At 41.5% G+C, this 25,608-nt stretch overlaps 3 protein-coding genes across 3 annotated transcripts; 1 reads left to right on the top strand and 2 right to left on the bottom strand.

Annotated features, from left to right (window-relative positions):
- The first annotated feature begins 247 nt into the window (after nt 1-247).
- LOC117256012 (polycomb complex protein BMI-1-like) lies at nt 248-9,969 on the top strand. The gene is made up of 9 exons (XM_033625298.2): nt 248-376; nt 1,015-1,142; nt 1,531-1,627; nt 2,514-2,569; nt 2,671-2,800; nt 3,108-3,147; nt 3,248-3,346; nt 6,528-6,608; nt 8,745-9,969. Exons 2-9 carry the CDS (start codon nt 1,025-1,027, stop codon nt 9,123-9,125), a joined length of 1,002 nt encoding a protein of 333 aa, XP_033481189.1. The 5' UTR covers nt 248-376; nt 1,015-1,024; the 3' UTR covers nt 9,126-9,969.
- A 1,843-nt stretch (nt 9,970-11,812) lies between these two features.
- LOC117255737 (uncharacterized) lies at nt 11,813-14,824 on the bottom strand. Its single transcript, XM_033624890.2, has 3 exons — nt 14,488-14,824; nt 12,551-12,667; nt 11,813-12,464 (listed from the first exon to the last, which is right to left on the bottom strand). The coding sequence occupies exons 1-3, from the start codon at nt 14,572-14,574 to the stop codon at nt 12,279-12,281; spliced, it is 390 nt and encodes a 129-aa protein (XP_033480781.2). The 5' UTR covers nt 14,575-14,824; the 3' UTR covers nt 11,813-12,278.
- Nucleotides 14,825-16,534: 1,710 nt separating this feature from the next.
- LOC117255042 (uncharacterized) lies at nt 16,535-21,328 on the bottom strand. Its single transcript, XM_033623595.2, has 3 exons — nt 21,092-21,328; nt 17,980-18,096; nt 16,535-16,927 (listed from the first exon to the last, which is right to left on the bottom strand). The coding sequence occupies exons 1-3, from the start codon at nt 21,167-21,169 to the stop codon at nt 16,739-16,741; spliced, it is 384 nt and encodes a 127-aa protein (XP_033479486.1). The 5' UTR covers nt 21,170-21,328; the 3' UTR covers nt 16,535-16,738.
- Nucleotides 21,329-25,608: the final 4,280 nt, after the last annotated feature.

Genomic DNA, 25,608 nt, shown 5'->3' with positions numbered 1-25,608 from the left:
CTGGGTAATGCAGACAAAATCATATCCAGTCATAGTGAGACAAACAGAGGGCGTGGCTGAGCTCTGTCCTGTGCAGCTTGTTGAAATTAATTAATACACTAAGGTAAAATTAAAAAAAAAAGAAAAACAAATGTAATGGCGGGCCCGTGCAGGATAAATGAATGTGTAAAAAGTCAGCAGGGCCTGCAGCCTGCAGAGGATACCCTGTATGCCCCGTAAACTAGGCGACAAAATAACATCACGTGATCCAAAATGGGCAGTCCTCTGACGGTGCTGAAAAAAGCCATTTTCTGGCGCTGCTGCAAATTCTGGCCAAGTCCAAATAATTTACCTGGATCCTCGTTGGGAGGAGAGGAAAACTTTGATGTCTAATCAGGTAGGAACGAAGCGTCGGTGATCGCTCTTTATCGGGCACATCGCGCCGCTGTTTGCTGAGGCGCACACAAAGTGCACGGTGTCACATTTTGAGTCTCTCTTGTTCGCCTCCTGATACAGCCCTGTCAGTGAATTTAAGATGGCTGCTTTGTGTACCAGTGTGATTTTCTGTGCCTCTGCACCCCCCTCGGTGGTGGTGTTTTCTGTGGATGTGTCGGGTTGCGGTGCCCGGTCGGACGGCGGAGCTCCGGGGAAATGGAAACGCTCTTTGTTGGTCCGCTGGCCGAGGAGCTGAGCTGATGGACGAGATGAGGCCACGCAGGGGCTGATTCAATAGTCGGCTGCTGTGTTACCAGCACACAGCCTGCATTTAGCTGCACGGCTTCTGCTCTGCACACGTTATTTACCGCTACAACATGTCATTACAGTTGCTTCTGTTGCCCACCAGCTCTCTTTGTTGTGGTTTCACAACCTGCTGTCCCAAGGACGAGCTGCAGACATTGTCTGAGGGAGCACTGTGGCAGCCACTCATTGACCATATGGGAAAGCCCTAATAGTATTACCAAGCATATTTACAGAGGCTCCAGTGCAGGGCTATGAAGCAAGAACCTCTTATAATGCTGTTTGTTTCCTCTGCAGATCAGTCCAGATGGATAAAATGCAGCCAAACCGGATTAAAATCACAGATCTGAATCCACACCTCACATGCCCACTGTGCGCTGGTTACTTAATTGATGCTACAACCATCGTAGAGTGCCTGCACTCCTGTAAGTTCCTCACATGAAAGCATCACCTTACATGCATGCCCTGTGATTTCAATAAGCATCAAATTAGTATGCACATTAGGGAGAGCTTCTGCTCATGTTTTGGTTGTAAGGTGGAGAGCATCAGACTATGACCCCACCTCAGTGTTCATGTTAGAAATCAGGACTATAGGAAGTCTCTTAAGGGAACATCTGTGTGCACAATACTAATTTAATGCATGTGAAACATTGTTGTCGCTATGTATGAGATGTAGATTCTATTGTAGAATCAAAACTAGTATTGTTTTATTACATTGACCTGCAAGTGTCCCTTCCATGAACGTCACATGAACACAGTGTGTGGTACAGAGCAGTGTCTCAGCATCTGTCTGTGTCCTCTCTGTCCACGCAGTTTGTAAAACTTGCATCGTTGCCTTCCTGGAGACAAATAAGTTCTGCCCTCGATGTGACGTTCAGGTTCACAAGACATGTCCACAGCTCAGCATCAGGTAAGTGATGACAGTCTATATCAGGACTCTTTGTCTTAAAGGGACATTTCACCCCCAAATCAAAAATGCATGTTTGAACTCTTACCTGTAGTGCTGTTTATTTATAGAGATTGTTTATGTGTGTGTCGCAGAGTGTTGTAGATATCAGTTGTGGAGATGTCTGCCTTCTCTTTTGTATTTTGAAACAAGATGGCACTCGGCTTGTGGTGCTCAACGCGCTAAAAGAAAAAAGACATTCATAAAACTCAACAGCAATGTCTGTTTCCAAAAATCAAGACTGAGTTACTGAAGATAATCCACAGACCAGTTTCATGTAGGAGCTTTTTTCTTTCAACTGAGCTCTGCTAATCGTATCACTGTGCAGAAGAAAGCATGCATCTACTGCTAATACCACTGAGCTAGCTAACGTTACAGCTCAGCCGAAGAGGACTCTGTTATTATTTACATGTCACGCTATCACTAGCCTCTTCTTCATGAGTAGATGCATGCTTCCTCTAGTGCAGTGATTCGGTTGGCAGGTGTAGCTCAGTAGAGAGAAAATAGTTCCCACATGAAACTGCTCACAACAAGGTCTGTGGGATATCTCAAGTAAGTGGGTCATGATTTTTGTAAAGAGACATTGCTGTTGAGTTTTTCAAATGTATTTTATTGGCACTTTGAGCACCACTAGTTTCGCTGTATTCGAGAGAAGGCAGACATTTCTACGGATGATATTTCCAACACTCTGCAACTCACACCAAAACAGTATAGACTGACAAAGAGCACTACAGGTAGGAGGAAAATATATGTATTTTTAGGGTATTTAGAGTTGAATTGTTCCTTTCAATGCTTCCAAGTGCAATGGGTATCATGCTTATCAACTCTGAAACTTTCTTTACTCTTCCAGAGCAGACAAAACTCTACAAGATATTGTATATAAGCTTGTTCCAGGGTTATTCAAAGGTAAGCAAAGCAGCAAGCTCTTCTAGTCTCAGCCTTTGTCATAATTTCCCATTTTATGATGCACTTCTTTGCCAATGGACAACTTCTGTTTTTGATCCCAGATGAGATGAAACGGAGGCGGGACTTCTACGCAGAGAATCGTGTGCTGGAACCAGGGGAAGTGGTGGAGACGTTCAACATAGCAGAGGATGAAATCATCAGTCTGTCTATACAGTTCTATGAGAGGAACAAGTGAGTGAATCATTTCTCATTTCTGCAGAAAACAGCCGTGTGAATTCCAAACGTTGGGTGTGTTTACTGGAAAGGCATTTCAGGGACAGGTGTGAAAACAAAGAAATGTAATTATCTGGTCATGCACAAAGCAAAGAGTCGAATTACTTTTAATATGAAGCCTAAAGAATTAAGTAGTGAGATTTATAAAAGGGAACAAGAGCTGTATGAACACTCACACCTGCTGTAAGTCTCTCTGAATATGGTTTTCAGCATGTGCGGAACGAATTGTTGAACACCTTTTTTTGTATTTAACATTTGCCTGCAGAAATAATGAGAGGCAACATCCAGAGATGGAAGGAGACAAGGTAAAGCCAGCAAGCCTACACACTTCACCTTCTAATGTGGTTTTCTGGTCTTCAGCCTGGATTTATGTGTCCCCCTTTCTGCTCCGTTCTTTGTTCTCAGTCCAACGGTAAACGCTTCCTGCAGTGCCCAGCAGCCATGTCCGTCATGCACTTAGCGAAGTTCCTCCGAAGCAAGATGGATATTCCCAACAACTATCGGGTATTTAGACATTTTGTACACATACACAACAAGTCTTGCTGAATTGATTGCGTTGCAAACTTCAGGGTTTAGACACAATAATAAAAGTGCCCCATGAAAAAGGAGTTTTAACTCAGAAGTAATGAAATCAAAGTTGCAAACGCTGTTACAAAGGTGGGTCATATTAGGTTGCATGCATTTGTCAGCTTTAACCCTTTAAAACCTGAGCAAATTGGCCTTTCAAGTCCTTTCAAGACCATACAACAAAGGCAATGAGCAACTTTACAAGAAATGACCCAAAAATGAGCAAGAAATTAGTAAAAGTTACAGGAAAATTTTATGACAAATAGTTAATATAAATATAAATATATATATATATATATATATATATATATATATATATATATATATATATATATATATATATATATAATTAATTAAATATACATATAATTAAATACAATTTAATACATTACAATACAATTTATTTTTTCTTGCAATTTGCGGGACATTTCTCGCCAAGTTGCTCATAGCCTTTTTAGTACATTTTTAAAGAAACAAAACCAGTTCACTCAGGTTTCAAACGTTTAAACACTTGTACAAGGCGTCTGAATGCAGCACAAGAAAACTGATGTCTCTCCAGGTTTCAAAGGGTTAAAAGAGCTCTGGCAATCAGTACTTTGATATGTGAGCTGTCAGTGCAACATGATAACTAACAGAGCTCCAGAAAGACGAAATCAAATGTGCCCAGACTGAGGGGCATTACTGCAAAAAGTGCAACATCATTAAAGCTGCACTGTTATTTTTCTGTTAACATTAGATCTATAGGCTGTGTGTAAAGTGAAAGGGTTCATCATCAAACTCTTTAGACTTCACTGCTTTGTTTCACTTGTACTGTCTCATCGGTCTTGTTTTCAGCAGTAGCAGGCACCTGTTTTCATATGATAGACAAGGTTGGCTACTAGCTGGTGAACATAGTGGAGCATTTAGCAGCTAGAGAGCCAGATGTTTTTTTTCTCAGGAGTTAGTGAAGACCAGAAACAGAGCTTAAGGTTAAATATTGGGCTCAAAGTCATCACAAACATGATTCCAAATACATGCTTATGTTGCTCTGTATCTTTTGCATGTTACATAGACAGCTGTTGGCTAACACGGTGACCATAACAACCTTGTGAGGTGATGATATGTCATTTTGTGTTTACAGTTGTTCCAGTACCTAATTTGCCAAAAAAATCTACTGTTACTGCTATAAGTATGTCAAGGCAAGAAGATATTTTGATGGGTCATAGCAGGAATCACACAGGTGTTACTAAAAACAGTAGTTCTGTTTCATTAATGCTGCATTTCCACCGCGTGATACGACACGGCTTTACTTAATTAGACACACTCTTTTTGTTTTTTCCATCGGCACAAGTTAAAAATAGTAGGTCTGTGTATCATTTAAAAAAAATATGATACAAGGAGCAATACCAGTACCAATAGAGTACTTCTTTTAAAATAATTCTTCCACATTTTATGCATTTATTTTCATCCCGTCACAGGTGTACAGTAGAGCTATACTTTCAAATGTTTTGGTGGCATCTCAGCACACTGAAAGGCCAACTCCATAAAATTCACAGCACTTGACTTCAGCAAACCAGACTGTATGTATGTGTTGCAGCTGCTGCGGTAGAGGGTCAGTCACACGTCGTATTAAATCAAACACTTGCAGTGATTGGCTGCGGGCAAAAAGGGGAACAAAAAGGACTGAATGCAAATGTTGTTAAACTGGAGAAGTTTCAATACTACTTGGTACTCGGTTATTTCAGTCATTAACCCTGAAAGATATTGAGCACTGATACCCAGCCTTGAAGGTTATTACCTGGTACCTGGCTCTGTTTGATACCATCACAGTCGAGGTTCCAAGCGAGCTGAGCAGATGTTAGAGGGAGGAGTTAAAACACTGCAGACCACTGATTGGTCAGGGAGAAACGTCATGTGCATGACACGGGGCATTCTATACACCTGCCATTTTTAAATAGCCACGCTACTGTCAAGAGACAGCACTTGATCCAAATTTTAAAAAATTGCAGCCCACAAAACTACAGCATACACTTTGTGCACTGACGAAGTGCAGACATCATTGCTGATAAAGGGTCCCAGTGAGTGTTGCACTGAAGATGATGTCACTGCAGTTTCATTCAGTGTCGCTATGGTGATCAGCTGAGAATCCCGTCAGCAGTGAGGGGTACTATCCCTGAGTGTAAATGAAATAGAGAAAAGGACTGGGTACCAAAAGTGAGTCGATTTGAGCTGAATCATGCAGTGGAAATGAGGCATGAGTGTCCCAGTGATCCAACATTCACAACAGCAGGGCCCTGGAAGTGGCTCATCTACATGGAATAGAGTCATAGTTATTTTATTGACTACTCCTGTGTTTTTACTGGTGTGGCAGGTCAAAATGAAAAAGGTCTATAACAGACCCACCTTTTACTATGAATATTATATTCCATTCCAGCCAATAGATCCCCTACATCATACACACTGGTCCTTTAAAGTACAAGGGCACCTTGACAATGGTGGGAATCATTTAAAGATGGTATTTCTCTGTGCACCTGTTCACCTGGCTCTCCACAGTGGCCTCTAGTGCAGCTTTCAAAACGCTTTCTGTTGTGTCCTTTTCCTCCTTGATCAAAACCTCTCAGGAAGTGATGTTAGTGCATGCTGACTAAATAAGCCTGATCTTTGTTTCATGATGGGTACTCCCAAGTACAGCAGTGCCAGTCATCTGAAGGTAGAAACCCAAATCTTGGTGCCATGTTTTCACCTTTTTATACAAAACTGATTGAGGCCAGTGGAACACAAATTCACCTGGAAGCAGGAGGGGACATCCGGTGTAGCAGTAGGTTTGCCAATAGTGGGGCATTATTCAAGTAATGCCGTGACGAGCAGTCTGCTGAACAGTCAATGTGCTCTATGTCTATGTTTTACCTCAGCATCAGCCCACAAGTACTGGTATCAGCCATGGAAAAATGGAAAAATCCACAGATGCGCGAGTGAGGTGCGTCATCTGGTTGCATTAGATAATTCATTACTACCCATCAGGACAAACATGCAGCAGAGCAGATCTAAACTTAGAAAAGAAGAAATCGAAACGATGCCCTGACAGACGCCAGTTTTTTGGCTCGCACATTGTGTTAAGTGGATTTCGACTGTGTTACAGGTGGAGGTGTTGTATGGAGATGAGCCCTTGAAGGACTACTACACACTAATGGACATCGCCTACTTCTACGAGTGGAGAAGAGTGAGTGGCAGCTTTCATACCTTTTACTGACGACCACTAATATAGACCTGAACAGTGATTATTTTATTGATTATGTAATGGGCGGCCAATGGGAGCTGTTCCTGTGAACATGCTGATATTGTTGAAGTGATGTTTTTACATAATTCCACAATACTTTTTAGTTTGTTGCTTTTTTCATTTCTTCTGTTTTGGTTTGTTGTTTGTTCATCCTGCTGCTTTAGTGGCGTGATCTTCCAACAAATATTATCAATTAATTATTTATCTTATTGAGTATATTGGAGTTGTCATGTGGTTGACCACTGTCTATAAACTGTCTTTATTTGGAGGTGCTCATAGCTAGATTGGAATACTCTGGCAGTACAGTGTGAGCTGTTAACCGTCTTTGTGAGATGATTTAATGCAGATTGATGTCATGAAATGGGGCATTAAATGGGCAGTTCCTCCTAATATCACACTCCCTCCTCATCAGTTATCTTCTGGTAACAGAAACAACTGTGATATTTGGACTAGGATGTATTAAAGGATGAGGCTGGTGATAGACTGTATTTTTGCCATTGTAAACAAATCCCATGAAAAGACCAAAATCAAAATACTCTTCACCCTTTTCCATCCGTCCATCTCTGTGGCTCTCAGCCTAGGCCCATTTATTTTTACTGAATATGTGTTGCTTTGAAAAGTGGTTAAAAATACAGTTACATTTTCAAAGGCTCAGTAGTTTCTATAAACAGGTGGGCACTGTTTTCAGCAAACATTTCTCAAACTGGAGTATATGATGTGTTTCTTGGGGACTATTTTCTGCAGTGAATTAATACACACCAGAGTCCTGCACAGGCCTGATTTTCAGGACCTGCTTATACATGGTAGTCCGACATGTCTGAAGTTTCTGCTGTGTTCATTTTATGTACGTCTTTGATAATCCAATTGTACCAGGCAGGGAAGCTAAGCAATGTACTGCTGTGGATGGGGGACCCTAACCTCAGCCACCTAAACAGACCGACCTAAAAAAAAATCAGCTTCACTTTAAGTGTATGCCATATTTGGTAATTTTTTACTGCTTTACCTTACACACTAATTGATGAAGGCAGAGGTAGACCAGCAACTCCCATGTTTTACAAAGTAAATTTAATGTGTGTGTTTTTTTTTCAATGGACTCTTGTGAATTTGAGATAACTGCTTCAGTGACCCATGAAGCTGTTTGGCGGCAAAGTAAAGCAGTAAAAATATCTGGAATATAACGTACACTTGAACTGATGTAGATCTTTTTAAGCTGGCTAAAAACTAACCAGACACAAGGGTTTTCTACCAGGAGGTTATTGAAAACAAACATTGTGATTTGATATATATGGCACCCACCCCGTCCCCCACATATATGACCAATTAGTTGCCTGTTAGTAACACACCTGATTGAAGCAGCTCTCATATTCCACTCTTGTTAAACCATTAAATTAGCATTATTTTCTTTAGATTATTTTTGGCTTTTTGCCTTTATTGGACAGGACAGTCTAACTGTGACAGTGGGAGAAAGAGGGGACGACATGTAGCAAAGGGCTGCAGGCTGGAATCAAACCAGTAGATGTTGCAGCAAGGACATTGCCTTTAGTATATGGAATGCCTGTTCTACTGACGAACCCGCTGGATGCCCCAAATTCTCATTATTTTAATCTGATTTTAATATATTTATCATCCCGTAATCGGACCCACATGTTCTTTGTTTTAACCAGAGCTGAACCCGGAAATAAAATTAAGACAAATACCACCTGCAAATCACCTAATCTGTGGGTCAAACAGCCGATACCTGACCTGATGCAGGACTCTGATACACTCTTGGTGCTCTGGTATTTAAGGCAGCAGGAGAGTGTATGTGGGATTGAGTCAAATTAAACCAATTGTCCATGTTGTGGTAATGAAGGAACGTGTCAGCCAGTGCAACACTGGAATTACACATACCAGTCTTTGACAACACGGATAAAACTTGTTAATAAGATCTGTTTATTGATGGTTCTGGTCTTTTCATGAGATTTATGACAGTGAGGAGATTTTTCATCAGTGGCATAACATCTATAGACAGAAAGTCCTGTCTGTAAATGTTCCTACATACTGATGTGCCATCCTAACCATGTGTGTACCTCCGTGCAGACTGGACCCATCCCTCTGCAGTATTTGGTCAAACCCACCCGGAAGCGTAGGAGGCCGTCCCAGTCTGCCGCCCAGGGCCACTCTGACGGCGTCAACACCAGCCCGACGTCAGAGAGCGACTCCCAGAGCGACAAAGTCCACAGTCCTGCTGCAGCCCAGCCTCCCCGCGCCTCCACACAGTCCAGCCCCGCGTCCCACAACCTCTCCCCCGCCATCCAAAGCTCCAACGGTACCACTGTGCCCAACAATACTCAGCGACACACCCTCGCCTCCAAACAGGGCGCCAACGCTCGGAAGGTGACTGTCAATGGTACAAGCTCTGGGGCTGGCAAAGAGGAGGTGAGGGGAGGCGACAAAAGCGGTTTGCCCCCGACGACCTAACGTGTGCACGGGGCGGCAGGGAGGACAGTGTTTGAATTGCTCCCTTCTTTCTTTCGACAGAGCGAAAAGACGAGATCGGGCCTTCTTCCCTCTGGACACACAGGAGGCAGGTTACGCTTATCTTTCAGCAGGAGAGACTGAAAAGTGCAGCCAAATAGACACTTGTATGTATGTAAGTGAGTGTGTGTGTTTATGTGTGTTAGACTAGAACAGTGCACACATACAAACTGTACAGTATGTATCAAATGTGAGCATGTGTGCATACATATGTATAAACTTATCTTTTATACAAGATATTGTAATCGTTTTGTATTGTATATGCAGTGGGTCTGTTTCATTTCATACTGTAGTTCCATCAATGTTGATTTGGCTCCATAACACTTGAGACAAAATGCTGAAAGGCATCGCAGTGTCCGTCACTGCACAAGTTGGATGTAAAAAAACAAACTCATATCCTTGCCTTTGAACAGTCATGTTAATAACTGCTGTATAAGTGTCCGGTAAAAGCAACGGCTCATCAGGTAACACAGGTACATGAAACTGTCGATGCACTTTGTTTAGGTCAGATCACACAATTCAAAACCGACAAGTATTTTCCAACAGGAGAAGCATTTATATTTACAAAATTTCCAAGCACTACCATGCCCTCGAGCAGACGTTTGTCAGCAGACCATGTCCTTTTCTCTCATGGCAGTCGAAGAACTCAAAAGGGATTCTGAATATTTGGCCATGTATGTTGTAGTTCCATCGATTTCAACATTCCTTTGGTTTCTTTTCAACAAACAATGATACTTTTTTATCAGCCATATGTGCATGTTTTAGGTCAATAAAAATGTTTACTTACTATTTTTTTCCGATCTGACTGTCCTGTTTATGATTCTGTATGTATTCACCATCAGGAGCAGGATGAATGTGAAAGAGTGACAGTGTGTGGAGATGAGTTACAGGGTGAAAATCAGCTGGTGAACATTAAGATCCTGTCTTTATTCAAAGGCAGTTGGGTGTAAGTTCAGTTTTACTCAAGCAGCGTGTTAAAATCTGAACACCCATGATTTTTAAGGGTTTTTACTGTGTGTGCATGTACAACTAAGAGTCAGTAGTTAAAGTGATACATAGAGTATCTCTCTAGAGCTCGAAGTTTTGATGACTGAGTGCCATTTTGGGGAGCCAGCATATGACTGAGGGCCACACAGGGAAAGTGCAGTTGCAGGTTGTCCACGGACATCACTAACTTTACCTAACAGCACAAGCACTGATGACAGAATGTAAATTCTGCAACACTTATGAGAGGCCGCTAGTTGCCATGCAACCAGTCGCTTTGTGCAAATTGTCCTCCCTAACCTGACAGACACGTGTTAGCAGTCTGATGCAGTCTACTAGTAGTTTATTAAATGTAAGCGATTAAAATTTAAAGTATTGAAATGGGCTGCAAATTATTAAAATATAATGCATGCATTTCATGTAACGTTTGGGGGCCACACAGTATGTTTGAATTAGTTTCAGAGGGCTAACATTGGCCCATGGTCTGCACTTTGAGTAACCACGCTCTAAATCAGGGGCGTCCAGAGTTTTTTGAATCGGGGCTGGGTTAGAAAAAGTGAAAATACTTGGGGGCCAGCTGCTGCTTCTTGCATCACATGGGTGATTAAAAAAGAGACAAACGTAACTGCTTCATCTTTCACTGAAAGAGAATTCAACATTCCACCGCTCCTGAAAGCAGCGGCCCTCACAGTCAACTTGACATTTCTTTGCCATGTCTGCAGGAGATATCTGCTGTTGTTGACCATTCTTTTGCTTGTTTATCGCCTGTTTATGAGAACACAGTTCCGCCAGGGTAGTTCCTGTTTGGCACATGTTTAAAACTGTGATAATCCTGCCATCACAAGGTGAATGAAAAAAAATTAACCAATATTGTGTGTTGGGCCACATTTAGTATATTTTGAAAGACAAGCTGCTGGCTGTTAAAATAGATCCATGGGCCACAATTAGCCCCCAGGCTGGATTTTGGGCATGCCTGCTCTGGATTCTACCAAGAGGTATACAACAGCCAGAGCCAGCCCTCGTTTTCACTTGGTGAATGTATGTATGTGTGTGTGTGTGTGTGTGTGTGTGTGTGTGTGCGCGTGTGTGTGTAATCATGGCAAAATATGGTCCTTGTGACACTTCTTGTAGCGGACTATCTCAGAAGCGGTTTTGAATACTTTGGCAGATGTTTATATGTCTGTCTGTATTTCTGCCTTTTTTTTACTGACACAGTCACAACCAATCAGGATGCAGTCACAAAACTCTACAGGTGGGTGGCTGAGATAGATGGCCGAGTTCGAGCCAAGGTCGAGTTGCCCACTTTACACCCCTGCTCAAAATTTGTTTTAAGTTGTGCATCACTGTATCCCAGTTTCAAATAGTCATTCCTGTCAACTGATCAGCACAATCTATGGCATACTGAACACATCTGGCACAGTTCACCTGTTCAGCTAAACTCAATTCTCTCATGTCATTTGTGCCATAGCAACACAAACACTGATTTAACACCGCAGCTGGTGCCGTCACAAGATGGTCTTAACTTTGTCATAGTATAACACATTCTCAATACTAAGGATCTGTACATTCGAGAAAAGTTTGTGTACAACATGACAGGATATTACCAGTGTCTACTCAGCCTCTTTTCAACAGATTACCCAACCAGGTCAGTTTTTACAGTTTGTCTTTATTTGATATCATTAAAACAGACAGTTAGGTCGCATATACTATTTATTTCTTAACTTAAATAAACAAAAGCATATAAGGAAGACAAGATGGCACATTGTCCACAATGGCCTAATACAACAAAGATTTTTTAGCCATCTCAGCATGAACCATATGGTAAAATCTCCCTCTGTGCACGAACCTCTCTTACATCACAGTATATCATCATATCATCCAACCCTGCTGTTAATGCCACATTGTCTCCACCATAGAAAAGACGGACAGCAGGACAAATGAGGACTGTGGTTTTAACTTCTTCATCACCATTCTCTTCACTGCACTGAGATACACACTGACAACACACAAGGTTCAAACACTTGTCATGATTGATCAGATTGTTCTGCTTTCTTAAAGTGCATGTGAACGCAACAGCATCATTAATGCTCGCCTCTAAGACAACCTTCCTGTTCAAGAGTCAGTTGGTCCATGTAGTGGGGCAGACACAATGAAGTCCTGCTTGTGTGTGCCGTCACAGTACGGTGGGTTGTTTGTGTACTTGCAACCACACAACCAAACTGTGGCGTCTTTCTCTGGGACAAAGCGTAGCGGGGTCAGGCCTTTGGCTTTGGTCTTGTGGGCTCCGTCGCAGAAAGGCTGAAAGATAAAGATGTGATCAGGGAGTATACGGGGCATGTACTTCAGACAGGAGCGATGAAACATGGAAACAAAGATGGTTTTACCTGTTTCTTGCTGTGTCCACAGGTGCACCATGAGTAACGCTTTCCACCAATCAGCTCCACTTTGAAGGGCTTCTTAGAGGGGATGACAGGCTCTGGAGGAAGTGTGGAGAGCTGGACCTGCGGACAGAGGCACATAAGAGTACTCAGTTTGCTTTAGAGAGATGTAGTAAATCTGTAAGATACAATTACTCAACTGAAGCTACAAGTTCTGGCTTGTAATAGTTGATTAAAGTAAAGCATATGATAGTAAAAGCTGGGGTAGGCAGGTTTAGTTTGGCATCATTAGGATAAAAGTCCCATAATAAACTTTGAGCATATTGTAATTTAAGTGGACTGAGAGAAAACTAATTGCAACTCCTCTTGGCTCTGTTTTCAGGCTTTATTTTAGAAAATCTAGTCCGTGACGAGAGACTTCAACCAATTTCAGAGAGAGCGCGTTCCTAATACGTTCCCAAATGCAGACGCTTGTGCCTTTAGTAAACGCCTAATTAAGTGGCGAAGAGTCCTGCCTACACTGTTCACTCCTCGCTGCTACAGACCACCTCACTGGGAGGAGAGCAGACAGCAGCTATCAACACAGACCCTGAAACAGCAGCCACAGAAACCTGAATCCAGCAAGTGCAAACCCTAACTCCAGGGGACCAAAGAGCCCAGACTCTCCGCCAGATCAGCAAACTTTCTGTTGCTGCTGTTACATAGGTTAGTCCTGGCACTGCTGCTTGCCACCAGCCCACTCTGCCACCCAGTGCTGTGGGGTTTGCACTGGCAAATTCAAGTCACTTTAGCTGACAACCATAGCTCCGTTTCCTGAGCTGCTGTCTGCTCTCCTCCTGGCGAGGCAGTCCACAGTGGTGAGGACAGCTGATTCTTGTCTCATTTGTGGTCTGATACAGAGAAAGGCGGAGAGAGCAGGACGAGGAGGGGCTGGGCAAATGTGCTGTGTGCAACACTACAATGAAATAAGAGTAAATAATACCATGTAAGAGAAATACTGGGTTACTATATAAAAAGTGCACAATGCTCATGGTCATCTAGTGGGAGGGGCTATGGATAGAGAGGGAACAGTGCAGGAGGAGGGTGAATTTACAAATTCTGCCATCCCACCCCAGCTTTAATACTTCAACAGTACTCTACCTGAGTAATGGACAGGGTTTAAGAATAATATTAGTGTTCAATTCTCCCACATCTCCATGGTACACCTTCACATTTACACTTATTTAGCCTGACTAGCCCTCTTCTCAGTACTATGTGGATGTGTACAGACTGCTTAACTGACATCTCCCTGACTCTGTGTTCAGATTGTATGCACCAGTTAAGGTGGGACAATGTAAACTTAAGTGATTCTTACTGGTTTATTAGGTTTAGTTGACGTGAGCAAAATCAAATTAACTAGAGGTGGGAACACCTGTGTGGGTGTGCAGGCTCTTTAAGCAGCGTTTCAACAAAGGCCTGATTAAAACACCCCACTCAGGTGATATTTGCTCAACACCATATTCCCAAAATAGCCCAAACTGTAGCTTAACTGTGCCCATGTTTATCAAAACTACACTAGTGCTGTCAGACAGTCCTGAGGAAAGGTCAAACCAGGTTACAAACAGCTGTGCAGGGCTTTGATGTTACACATTAACTGACACTATCATCTATAGTTTATTCACAAACTGTGACTGCTGTTTTATCACTACCCTGTTTCATGTGGAAATAAATTACCTGTCAGAAACTTTTGATAATTGAAAAATACAGTGTTTCTTCGTTGTAATTAAGTATAAAGTACAAATTAACTACCTCAAAACTGGATTCAGATTGACAACAATGTCCAAATAATATTCAGTCAGTGGACACATGGAGATACAAACAGTAGCAGCTATGACGTAACAGCCCAGCTGTATCAGAAATGTCATATTTACAAAAACAGTGGCTTATATAAGGTAGTAATTTACCTTGGAAGCTGCCATAGCTGTTGTCCAGTGTTGCTTCAACGTCAAACTAATCCATTTGTGCTCTAACTTGGTCACCAACGTGTTCATTATTCCTGTGACAGCTGAACTTCAATTCAAACTCAGCCAGGTGCAGCTCGAGCTGTGCGCAGTTAAAACAACACGTGAATGTGACTCAACAAGTAGCGACGCAAATACGTCACAGCTACAGGAAGTAGAAACGGTCAATCAAACTGATAAATAAAAATTAAACAGAAACTGAGAAATAGTGCAATACGGTGTAAGACATGACAGCTGGCCAAGGGTAGGCGATTGGAGAAGTCGCTTCCGGTAGAGTCACGTGTTGGAGGCTGGACCAATCAGGATTCGGATATCGGTCAGCCGCAGATTGAATGGAACTGATTTGTATGTGTGGACCAGGCTGCTGAAGCTACTACTGAGGACACATCTCCAGAGACAGTATCATGTTTGGTATTATTTTGCAAAACAGAAATGATGATTTTATTTAATTCAATTAAAATTATTTAAAGTTACACTTGGTGGGTATTTTTAAAGAGCAGATAGTATTTCCAAGAAGTGTGACAAGTTAAAACAGTATAAATAAATAAATAAATGAATAAATACTGCAATTAAACACATTTTTAGAGAAAATATAATTATGTTTGTGGAGAAACTCTGGGACATATGATTATACAACATATGTCTTTTAAAGCATTAAATAAAAATGACCAAAAATACATGAGTCATACTTACCACAGTGGTGTGCAAAAAAGTAGGCACCCTTCATAAAAATGCCTTTTACAGTGAATATTCCAGAGACACAACAAGTTGAATGGCAAGATGACTTTTTATTTTTTTAGCATAAAAATATATATTTTTAAAACAATGTAAAACACCCTTAAAGACTCATTTAAGTTAGTACCTTTTTTTGTACTTCTAGCCAAGAATCATTAAAATCTTGTTATCAAATAGTTCTCCCATTCTTCCTGGCAGAACACCTTTAACTTAGATATATTCTTTGGCTTCCTTGCATACACGGTATATTTGAAATCTCTCCGCTCTGTGTAGGCTGTTTCAAAACCTCCATCTGTCTTTCTCGATGGTACTTCATGGTTGATTTTGAGGTATAATTCAGACCATTGTCTGCCTGAAATACCCAACCTCTTTTCAACTTCAGTGTCTGAACTGTCCTTTGAACATTAGCCTCTAGAATTTGTGACATTTGGTGGAACAAATTCTTCCCTCCACTTGCACAGTATTTCCTGACCCCCACCTGGCACACTACCCCAAAGCATCATGGATACACCTTCATGTTTAACAGCTGTCAAGGTGTTTTTCTTTATGAATGCTTTTTTCTCCAAGCATTCGGTCTTTGTTCCTGACCACAAGTTTCCATTTTAGTTTCGTCAGTCCAGGGCACATTGTTCAAAAAAGTTCTCGTTTTCTTTGGATACTGTTCAATTCATAGGAAAAGCTTTTGTCTTTTACCTCTGCAAAGCAGGTCTTTGTTATTTTAAAGATGTTGTGCTTTCATGTAAAAACATGTGATTTATTTCCACTGCTGTCCTAAAGTTTAGGCTAGGAGGCAAGGAGAAATGGTAATACTGATATCCCATTTTTTTCACTATTACACCCAATAGAAAAGACACAAAAAACATCAATACATAAAACACAGTAAAATTCGGGATTTCAGACCAGAAACTTAGATCCTATTAGATGTTTCACCATACCAGATGTTTTATTATTGTCCTTTAAACTAGACCAGTGTTTGCAGCTCCTGTGCAGTGATGTGTGTGTTCGTATTTTCTCATCAGGTTTTAGGGCCAATCAATCTGACAGGAAAGCGGCCACAGCCAGATACTAATTAAAGCCTTAATTAGGAAATTACCTGGGTTTGGACCTAATTGTAGTTGTCAAAAATAAAGTATAATTAAAAACGGTTATCAAAATTTTGCACTTTCCCCCTTTTTACTATTATTTTGAAACTGTAAAAAAAGTAATTAAAATCTGAAGAATTATCTGCACAAGTTTGTGATGCAACACAAATATATATTTTCAAGTATGTTTTATTGGGTTATGCATTTATATACAACATTCAGGCAAACTAATATATTTAAAAAAAAAAAAAAAAACCCAATATAATTATACAGACAAAAATATCAGCCTGACGAGGAATGACAAGGACAAAATTGTGCTGGACATCACATCTCCACAACTACTGCATTTATGTTGAGTCGAGATAAATTATTGTCTTTCATTTAAAGACGCCTTTCACTGACTTCACTATATCCCGGAAGATGACCTTCAAGTGTGAGCCGTCGCAGTACGGTGCATTTTTGGTTTGCTTGCAGGCGCACAGCATGACCATCCTGTCTTTGTCGGGGGTGAAGCGTAGAGGGGAGATACTTGGAGCTTTGGACTTGTGAGCGCCGTCACAAAAAGGCTGAAAGAGGAAGAAGATAAAAGTGTGAAAATCATCTTCAGTTCACATAAATGTTTTCACACCGAAAACCAGATTGTTCAGGGTTCAGTATTTTAAAGTTAGTTGAACATATTTTTTACCAGTTATTTTGGCACACAAAATCATCAAACAATCATTCAATATATTATGCTTCCTTGCTGATGTGGCCTGTATCGCTAAATGTAACTGGTCAGTTTACTACAGATACACACAGATCTACTGCTGCTACAGTCCCTTTTCACAGCAGACATAGTGGCATATAAACAGAAAAGCCCAGGTGTATTTAATGACATTAATTATGGCTGCACTCTTTAGGTGTGTCAGCCACAGGGCCCTGCCTATTGTGCACACTGCCTGACTGTTTTCAACACTGAGACAAGTAAACAGAACGAGGACGTCGTTAACGTGATTGGTTACACCTGTGCTTTTCCTGCTGTGACAAGTCAAAAGTTTGCCATGGAAGAACCTTGAGGATTTCCCGGGTAATTATGTTAAAAGGTCAGTCAAATCCGACATGTTGTCTCTTGGGCTCAAGAGATAATAATTGCCAAGTCTAATATCTATTTTGTTATGTTTGCAGTTAATCTAGTTTGGCTCTCTCCTTTACCTAACTGGGGATCGCTGCATACATCAGCCTAGTTTGCTGACAAACTTAAAAAAAAAAAAAAAGACCTCAGCTGTCAGTTTCGCATGTTCCTTACTGTCAGTCAGTCACAGGAATAAATTCAAGTCTCCACCACCAAACTGCCTCTCAGAAGGTCGTATGAGGTCGCATGTGAGCTCTGAGTTTCACATCACATCACATCACATCACGTGACCTCAACGACTCTGTAAGGGTTCACAACCACACAGTTGATAGTCTGCTACTCTGCATCCACTTTATCGTAGGCATCCAGTTGCCTATGATATAGCACTTAAGATAAAGTGGTGGGAATGTAAACTGGACATGGGCAGCAGTAAATGAGCCTCTAAGCATCCTGCTTTTAGCCCAGGTACCTCTCAAAGTTAAAGCCCAGCACACCATGCATTCTCACCTGTTTCTTACTGTGTCCACAAGCACACCAGGCGTAGCGTTTCCCAGCAGACACCTTCACTCTGTAAGGCAGCCGCGCTGCAGGGATAGCCTGCGTAGACTGCAGGCAGCACTGAACCTGCACACAGAATAAACAATCACATGTGACACAGAGCACCAGAGGGGTATTCCAGAAAGCGGGTTTAGTGAAAACTCTGAGTATGTTAACCCTGAAATGAGGGAAACTCTGGGTTTTCAGTTCCAGAAAGAGAGGTAAATCAAACTCTGAGTCAATCACCATGGCAACTGAGTCTGTGAACCTAACCTGCTCGCTGGCAGGTTTTCTTCAATAAACCCTGAGTTTTTCTCTGTCTCCTCCCTCTTACACGCTGTTTCATTTCATTTCATTTCAGTCCGTGTCAAAGCTTGTATCAAAGCGCGTTAATTAGCGGAGATTTAACGTCCGTCACAGTCTAAATCCTGCTGGATATTAGTTTGTTACTCAGGACTGTCTTAAGTTACTGAATTTATGCACATCAATCATTTCTTTGGACATCGGTTTTTGTCTTAACATTCAAATATTACACAGCGAGAATTCACCCTCAGCTCAGAATCAAACCTCTGTCCTTTTTATATTTATTATTTTGTGTAACACTGTGCAGAAGGATCAGACTGTCAGTCTGTTAGAACAGCTCCCAAATGTTTATTGCACATAATGTGTAGGTCTAATTATTTAAATTTTAAAAATGGGTATGAAGCTTTAGACACGTAGTATCAATGACTAATGATCTCTATCACTGATGTCACTGGTCGCACTGATGGAACATAATTCCTATAGCCTAATATTGGGGATTATGTTAATATTTCTGAGTGAGCAATGGTGCAGCATTTCACTGTCTTTAAATTTACTACATTCATAGCTGAAATAAAGTCACTGAATGCTGTAGAGTCAAGATACAAATAGATGTCCAACATTTTAAAATATATGTATTTTAACCTCAACATCTTTTCAAGTGTAAATCACCAAACATATTATTACTAGGTCAGACTGTGAGTTTACAGTCATGTCTTTATGTCTTTGATCTATAGCCTAGCCTATATGTTTTAAATCTTCCTATTTTTCAGTTGCTGCCTCCTGTGTTTTTCCCCATCAGATTAAATCTGAACAAATATATTAATATAATGTAATGTATCTACAGCCTGATACACAGCCACTTTATCTTCATTAAGGAAATGTAAGTCTGATAAATGATGAATAAATGGACAACACTGAATCAAACTTTTTTATTAACTTTATGGTTAACTTATTTACATTTTCCTCGCTCTGACTCAGGCTCTTCTTTTAAAGATAAACGTGCACCATCTGCTACACGTGCATTAATATAGCTACATCCACTGGATTAAAATGGAGGCGCTGTCTTTTATTTACTTGTTGCCATGGTGAATCGTGGAGTCGGACCTCCATTGATGATGGCTTTTTATTGTCGGCTTAACTCAGAGTGAACATACTCAAGAGTTGACTGAACTAACTCAGATCAGCTGTTCTGGAACCAGTAACTCAGAGTTTCCCATCTCAGGGTAAATCAACTCAGAGTTCAGGGTTAGACTCAGAGTTTGTTGAACCTCCTACCTGGAATACCCCTCTGGAGATAACTACAGATAACATCACAAAGATTTGTAAGCAGACAGATTTTTTAAATAAACAGTTCAAGGGTGGGAAAAAAACTACTACTGATTCACTGATAGAAAATAACTGACAACTGATACAAGAACACACTTTGTAACAGCAGATAACCATAAAAAAGGGCAGAAAATAGTTACTTTCTGACATATTTTATAAATTTGCATCTTGCTGACTTGGATGGATGACTGAACGGACCTACTGAGCCCAGACCCAGGGGCCCAAAGTGACCTTAACCTGCAAGGTGTCACCCAACTTAACACAAACTGACTGTGGGGAGACTCAAATGATCACAGAGATGCAAAGGAACTGCAAAAAAAGACATAAAATAACTACAGAAAAGGGGAAGAGATACAAAACAACCATTTGGAGACATAAAATGACTACAAAGTGACACAAAAATGACAAAAATTACCCCAAAGACACGCAAAATGACCTCAGTACGACACAAAATGACCTCAATAATGCACAAATTACCCCAAAGACACACAAAATAAGTTCAATAAAACACATAATGACTTCTAAGGGACACAAAATTACCTCAGAGACACAAAGAAATACCTCAATGAGACCCAAATTACACCAAAGACGCATAAAATTACCTCAATAAGACAAAAAAATTACCTCAGTAAGACAAAACAGTTAGCCCAAAGACTTGTTGCTTTCTCAATGGAATTTCTCTGTCCCTTTAGAGGGTTAAATAAGACACAAATTACCCCAAAGACACACAAAATTACCTCAGTAAGACACATAATGACCTCAGTAACACACAAAATTACCTCAATGAGACCCAAATTACCCCAAAGAAAAATAAACTTACCTAATTGAAACAAAGTTACCCCAAAGACATGCAAAATTACCTCAGTAAAACACAAAATTACCTCAATTACACAAATTACTGCAAAGACACGCAAAATTGCCTCAATAAGACTCAAAATTACCTCAAAAAGACAAAAAATCCCCCAAAGATTCTCAAAATAACCTTAACAAGATGCAAAATTCCCTTGTGGGACACAAATGACTACAAAATGACACAAACCACCACAAAGAGACACAAAACCTTTAAAAAAATGCATAAGAGAAACAAACCACCACAACGTCTGTGTGTCTTGCTCCTGCTTAGAAGAGGTGGTGGGGCCCCTTGCGTATCTGTGCCCAGGGGCCCATTGTCTCGTGATGCGCCCGTGATCACTGTCACCCAAGTGACCTACCTGCGGGCGTGTTGGGCACAACACATCGGTGCTAAAGGTGAATTAAGGCGTGCCAGCTTTTGTGTTTGCATTTGTATAGGCATGAATAAAACAAATACAGGTCTTACATTGTACCTTTCCAATCATGACTCAGCACTCTGAAAAACCCTGCTAAATGTGCGATACATCTGTATGAAGGTAATAGGAAATTTAACGATTCAAATACTGTGACTTTTAGCGTCTAGACAAAGAAGACGTCTCACCATCGAAAAGGAAATAGGTCGTGTGAAGGTCTGCGTGCATCCTCTCTGCACTGCGACTAGAAAACTGCTGGAGATCATTTTAAGGTCAAATGAAAACCAGCATTTAGCGAACAGCTGCCACAAAACTTGGACGGACTTTAGGAAAAGTTACAACATGGCTGCTGCCCTGCGACGAACCGGGAGCCTGGATGATGACTGTAAACAGCTCGCGTGCTGAAGCCACTCCTTCATAACCTCTAACACACCGCGCTTCCTCCTCCTCAATGTGAGTCATTCAGTACGGGAGACCGGGGACAACCGAAACATCTTTATTCACTCACAGATGACTTGCGATACTGGACATCTTTTGATTTAAGATGGACTTAACACACTGATATCTTTTCACTAATGAGCACAAGACTATAGTAGTAAATTCAATGCAAGAAGTCAAAGTATCACAATGAGGGCAATTGAAACATTGAAAAAATATACTATTATACAGTCAGCCTTTAATCCACTGTACAGATAAACTGACCATGAAAGGAACTTTGCTTTTGCAGACATATACACCAATCAGCCAAAACATTAACACCACCATTGGGTGAAGTGACCCAAACGCCCACCCTCATGGCAACGGCACTCACTGATGACCTCACCCCCTCTCCAAATTCCCCAGCTGTGCGTTCCAATACCCATACTACCCTAGAATGCCAGTAAAAGATATAGTATGTCCCAGTACATACTATGTGAGATGCAGTATGCCAAAATACCAAGATGTTCTACTACATCCGATCCGATTTCGCAGTATACAAGCCAGCATGGCTTGGCCTGGCTATTCTGACACACAATCCTCTGACCAGTGGACAATACGTCACATCAACTGAGCCACAAACAGAGAAGTCCCAATGATGGATAACAGCACATTCAAGTAACTGATGACCAGTCGAATAGTAATAATAGGAGTGTCCACTTTTTAAGGGCAGCTTGAAGTACCTACTAAAAGTGAAAAGAAAAGGTATGCCGTTCAGAATGCACCCCAGATCTCAATCTGATTGAGCACTCATGGGATGTGCCAGTACCCCAGTGGTGCCCCTGATCCACAGTGGGGCACCCTTGAATTAGACTTGGCTCTGACCTGTTGAGGCATCTATACAGGACCTCTGCTCCTGTGGTGTCTGGCACCAGGGCATTGGTTGTGGGTTGCCAGGTGGGGTACCAGGATGTCCCACAGATGCTCGATTAGATTGGGATCTGGGTAATTTGGAGGCCAGGTTTCTCATATTCCTCAGACCATCCCTGAGCCATTTTTGTGCTGTGGCATGGCGCATTGTTGGGGGCTGCTGCTGGAAGGGTTTACCATTACTATGAGGCAGGGTACTTGGTCTGTAACAGTGTTTGAGAGGGTGGAGCATGCCTGGTGGCATCCACATAAATGTCTGGACCCAAAGTTTCCAAGCAAACCACTGCATTGCAGAGATGGGGGACTCGAGTCACATGACTTGACTTGAGTCAGACTCCAGTCGCAAATATGATGACTTCAGAATTGCTTGACCAACGTTGATTAAAGACTTGACTTCAATTCAATTCAATTTTATTTATAAAGCCCAATATCACAAATCACAATTTGTTTCACAGGGCTTTACAGCATACGACATCCCTCTGTCCTTAAGACCCTCACAGCGGATAAGGAAAAACTCCCCCAAAAAAACCCCCTTTAACGGGGGAAAAAAACGGTAGAAACCTCAGGAAGAGCAACTGAGGAGGGATCCCTCTTCCAGGACGGACAGACGTGCAATAGATGTCGTACAGAACAGATCAGCATAATAAATTAACAGTAATCCATATGACACAATGAGACAGAGAGAGAGAGAGAGAGAGAGAGAGAGAGAGAGAGAGAGAGAGATGCAGGTAATGACAGTAGCTTACAACAACATTAATGAAAGTAATAATATTATAGTTATAGTTCTGGCTACTGTGGTACAAATTAATATCTGACAGTATACTTGTGTGACAATAGTCATATGTGTATAATAACAGTAGAAGTATGACTAATGACTAATGATGGCAGCAGCAGCAGGAGGCATCTGGCAGGACCACGGCAGCAGCACAACCACACATGTCACGCTGTCCAGGCACCGCTGCAATATGAGTTAATCTGAGAGACAGTGGAGCACAAAGGCTCCGGAGAAGAAGCCGAGTTAGTGACATCCAGAATGGCCGAGTTAGCAAGATGCAGTAATAGGATGAGAGAGAGAGAGAGGGAGAGAGAGGGAGCCCGGTGTATTATAGGGGGTCCTCCGGCAGACTAGGCCTAAGTCAGCCTAACTAGGGGCTGGTACAGGGCAAGCCTGAGCCAGCCCTAACTATAAGCTTTATCAAAGAGGAAAGTCTTAAGTCTAGTCTTAAATGTGGAGACGGTGTCTGCCTCCCGGACCGTAACAGGAAGATGATTCCACAGGAGAGGAGCCTGATAGCTGAAGGCTCTGGCTCCTGATCTGCTTTTGGAGACTTTAGGGACCACGAGTAACCCTGCGTTCTCAGAGCGCAGTGTTCTGGTGGGATAATATGGCACTATGAGCTCTCTAAGATATGACGGAGCTTGACCATTGACTTGACTTGAGTTTGACTTTGTATTCATGACTTGAGACTTGACTTTGACTTTAGACAGATGACTCTAAAGGACTTGGCTTTAATTCAATATTAAAGGCATGCTAAGCACCGTTGGGCATCACTTCTGTTTACACTTATGTTATTAAACACAACAGAGCTGGGGCGTTGGTGGCTTAGTGGTAGAGCAGGCGCCCCACGTGCAAGGCTGTTGCTGCAGCGGCCTGAGTTCGAGTCCAGCCTGTGGCCCTTTGCTGCATGTCATCCCCTCTCTCTCTCTCCCCCTATCACACTTAACTGTCCTGTCCATTAAAGGCAAAAAAATATCTTAAAAAAAAAAAAAAAAAACACAACAGAGCTAGCTCGCCCCTCGTCCTCCGTGACTCTGTCATGAATTAGCGATAGCTGCTAGTTACCCTGGATTTACACACATGTTCAACCCTCATGCTGATGGAGGCTCAGGTTAAGTTTTAGAGTCCTCACAACACTTGCGGAGGTCCAAGGGGAGAGGGGGTAGCAACAAAACTCCACCTAATGGAGGCTTATGGCGCCCCAGATTCAAATGTCCAAAAACACATAATTGAAACCACAAAATATCTCCATACTGCTCGTTCGTAGAGATCCAAGTGTCCTGAAGCCCCGACATAAAAAGTCGTTTGGAAAAACGTCATTTGAACTCTGTTTTTAGCCTCATTGTAGCCTGTAGCTCTAACTGCCTCTCTGTGCACCGCGCTCACGTGTGCGCGCTTACGTGAGACCGTGAGACATGGGCACCGCATTCATGTGTGTGTGCTTGCTTTCGCCGGTCTCGTGCTCGCTGGTTGGTGCAGCCTTGACCCAAATGTTTTTGTTGCCATTTGCAGAGCCTGGGCTGCCTACAGAGACCGGACTTTTTCACAGCATATTCAGAGGATATGTAGCTAGCGGATTGTGAGGAGATGTTTGCTGTATGTGACATATGACTTGACTTGTGACTTGCTTGACCTGAGCAATGACTCGACGTGACTTGTTTGACTTATAGCAGGGACTTGACTTGCTTGATTCTCACCACAACTAACTTGGGACTTGCTTGAGACTTGAAGGTAAAGACGTGTGACTTTCCCCCATGTCTGCTGCATTGTGACGAAATGATCACAGTCACTTCCTCTTTCAGTGGTTTTAATGTTGTAGCTGATCTGTGCATAATAGTCACACTTCCTGTCAAAATCTAACATTGTTTGAACACATATAAAACATGTTATTTTATACTAAAAAGCATGTTTATTGATGAGCTTTTGAAACATCCTTTCTCAAAGTAATTTACATTTAAATTTAGTGAAATATGTTCATTTTCTAACAGAATCATATGTCAATGAAGGTGGTTACATTGGGCCATGTGGCTTGGGGGTTACAATTAATTAGGTGAAAACTTCCGCTGAGGTGAAATGATCCTGCTCCTTCTCCACAGGCAAAGAGAATCCTGCTCAGCATGAGCAGTGTCATCAGTCTAGCTTGTTTCTGATTGGAGGAGTTGAGTATATTGTAATTGTCCACTCTAACAACTGCCCATGGTCTCAGTAGAAGTAATAAGAACAAAATTTGAATTTTGGTTTCTACTTGGTAATACAGTTATAAATGATAGTAATACACATTAATACATTCTCATTAGGGATACACGATATTGGATTTTTTTTGCTGCTATCTGATATGCCGATATGTAACAACTCATTTGACCAATAACCAATACCAATATATCCACTTTTTTCCTACCTAATTTTAGTGATCATCAACTCTATTTTGTAGTGGAGTTAACATCATAGTATGCATGTCTGCTCTTAACATGATAGCCCACCAGCAGATGGAGACATGAAATACAATACTTTTCAATATATGTAATATTCATTCATTGTGCAAAATAAGAAAAAGCATGTCGGCCAATTCCAGTGTCAGGT

This window comes from Epinephelus lanceolatus, chromosome 3 (genome assembly GCF_041903045.1).
Source record: "Epinephelus lanceolatus isolate andai-2023 chromosome 3, ASM4190304v1, whole genome shotgun sequence".
NCBI lineage: Eukaryota > Metazoa > Chordata > Actinopteri > Perciformes > Serranidae > Epinephelus > Epinephelus lanceolatus.
This window is presented reverse-complemented; position numbering and strand designations above follow the sequence as displayed.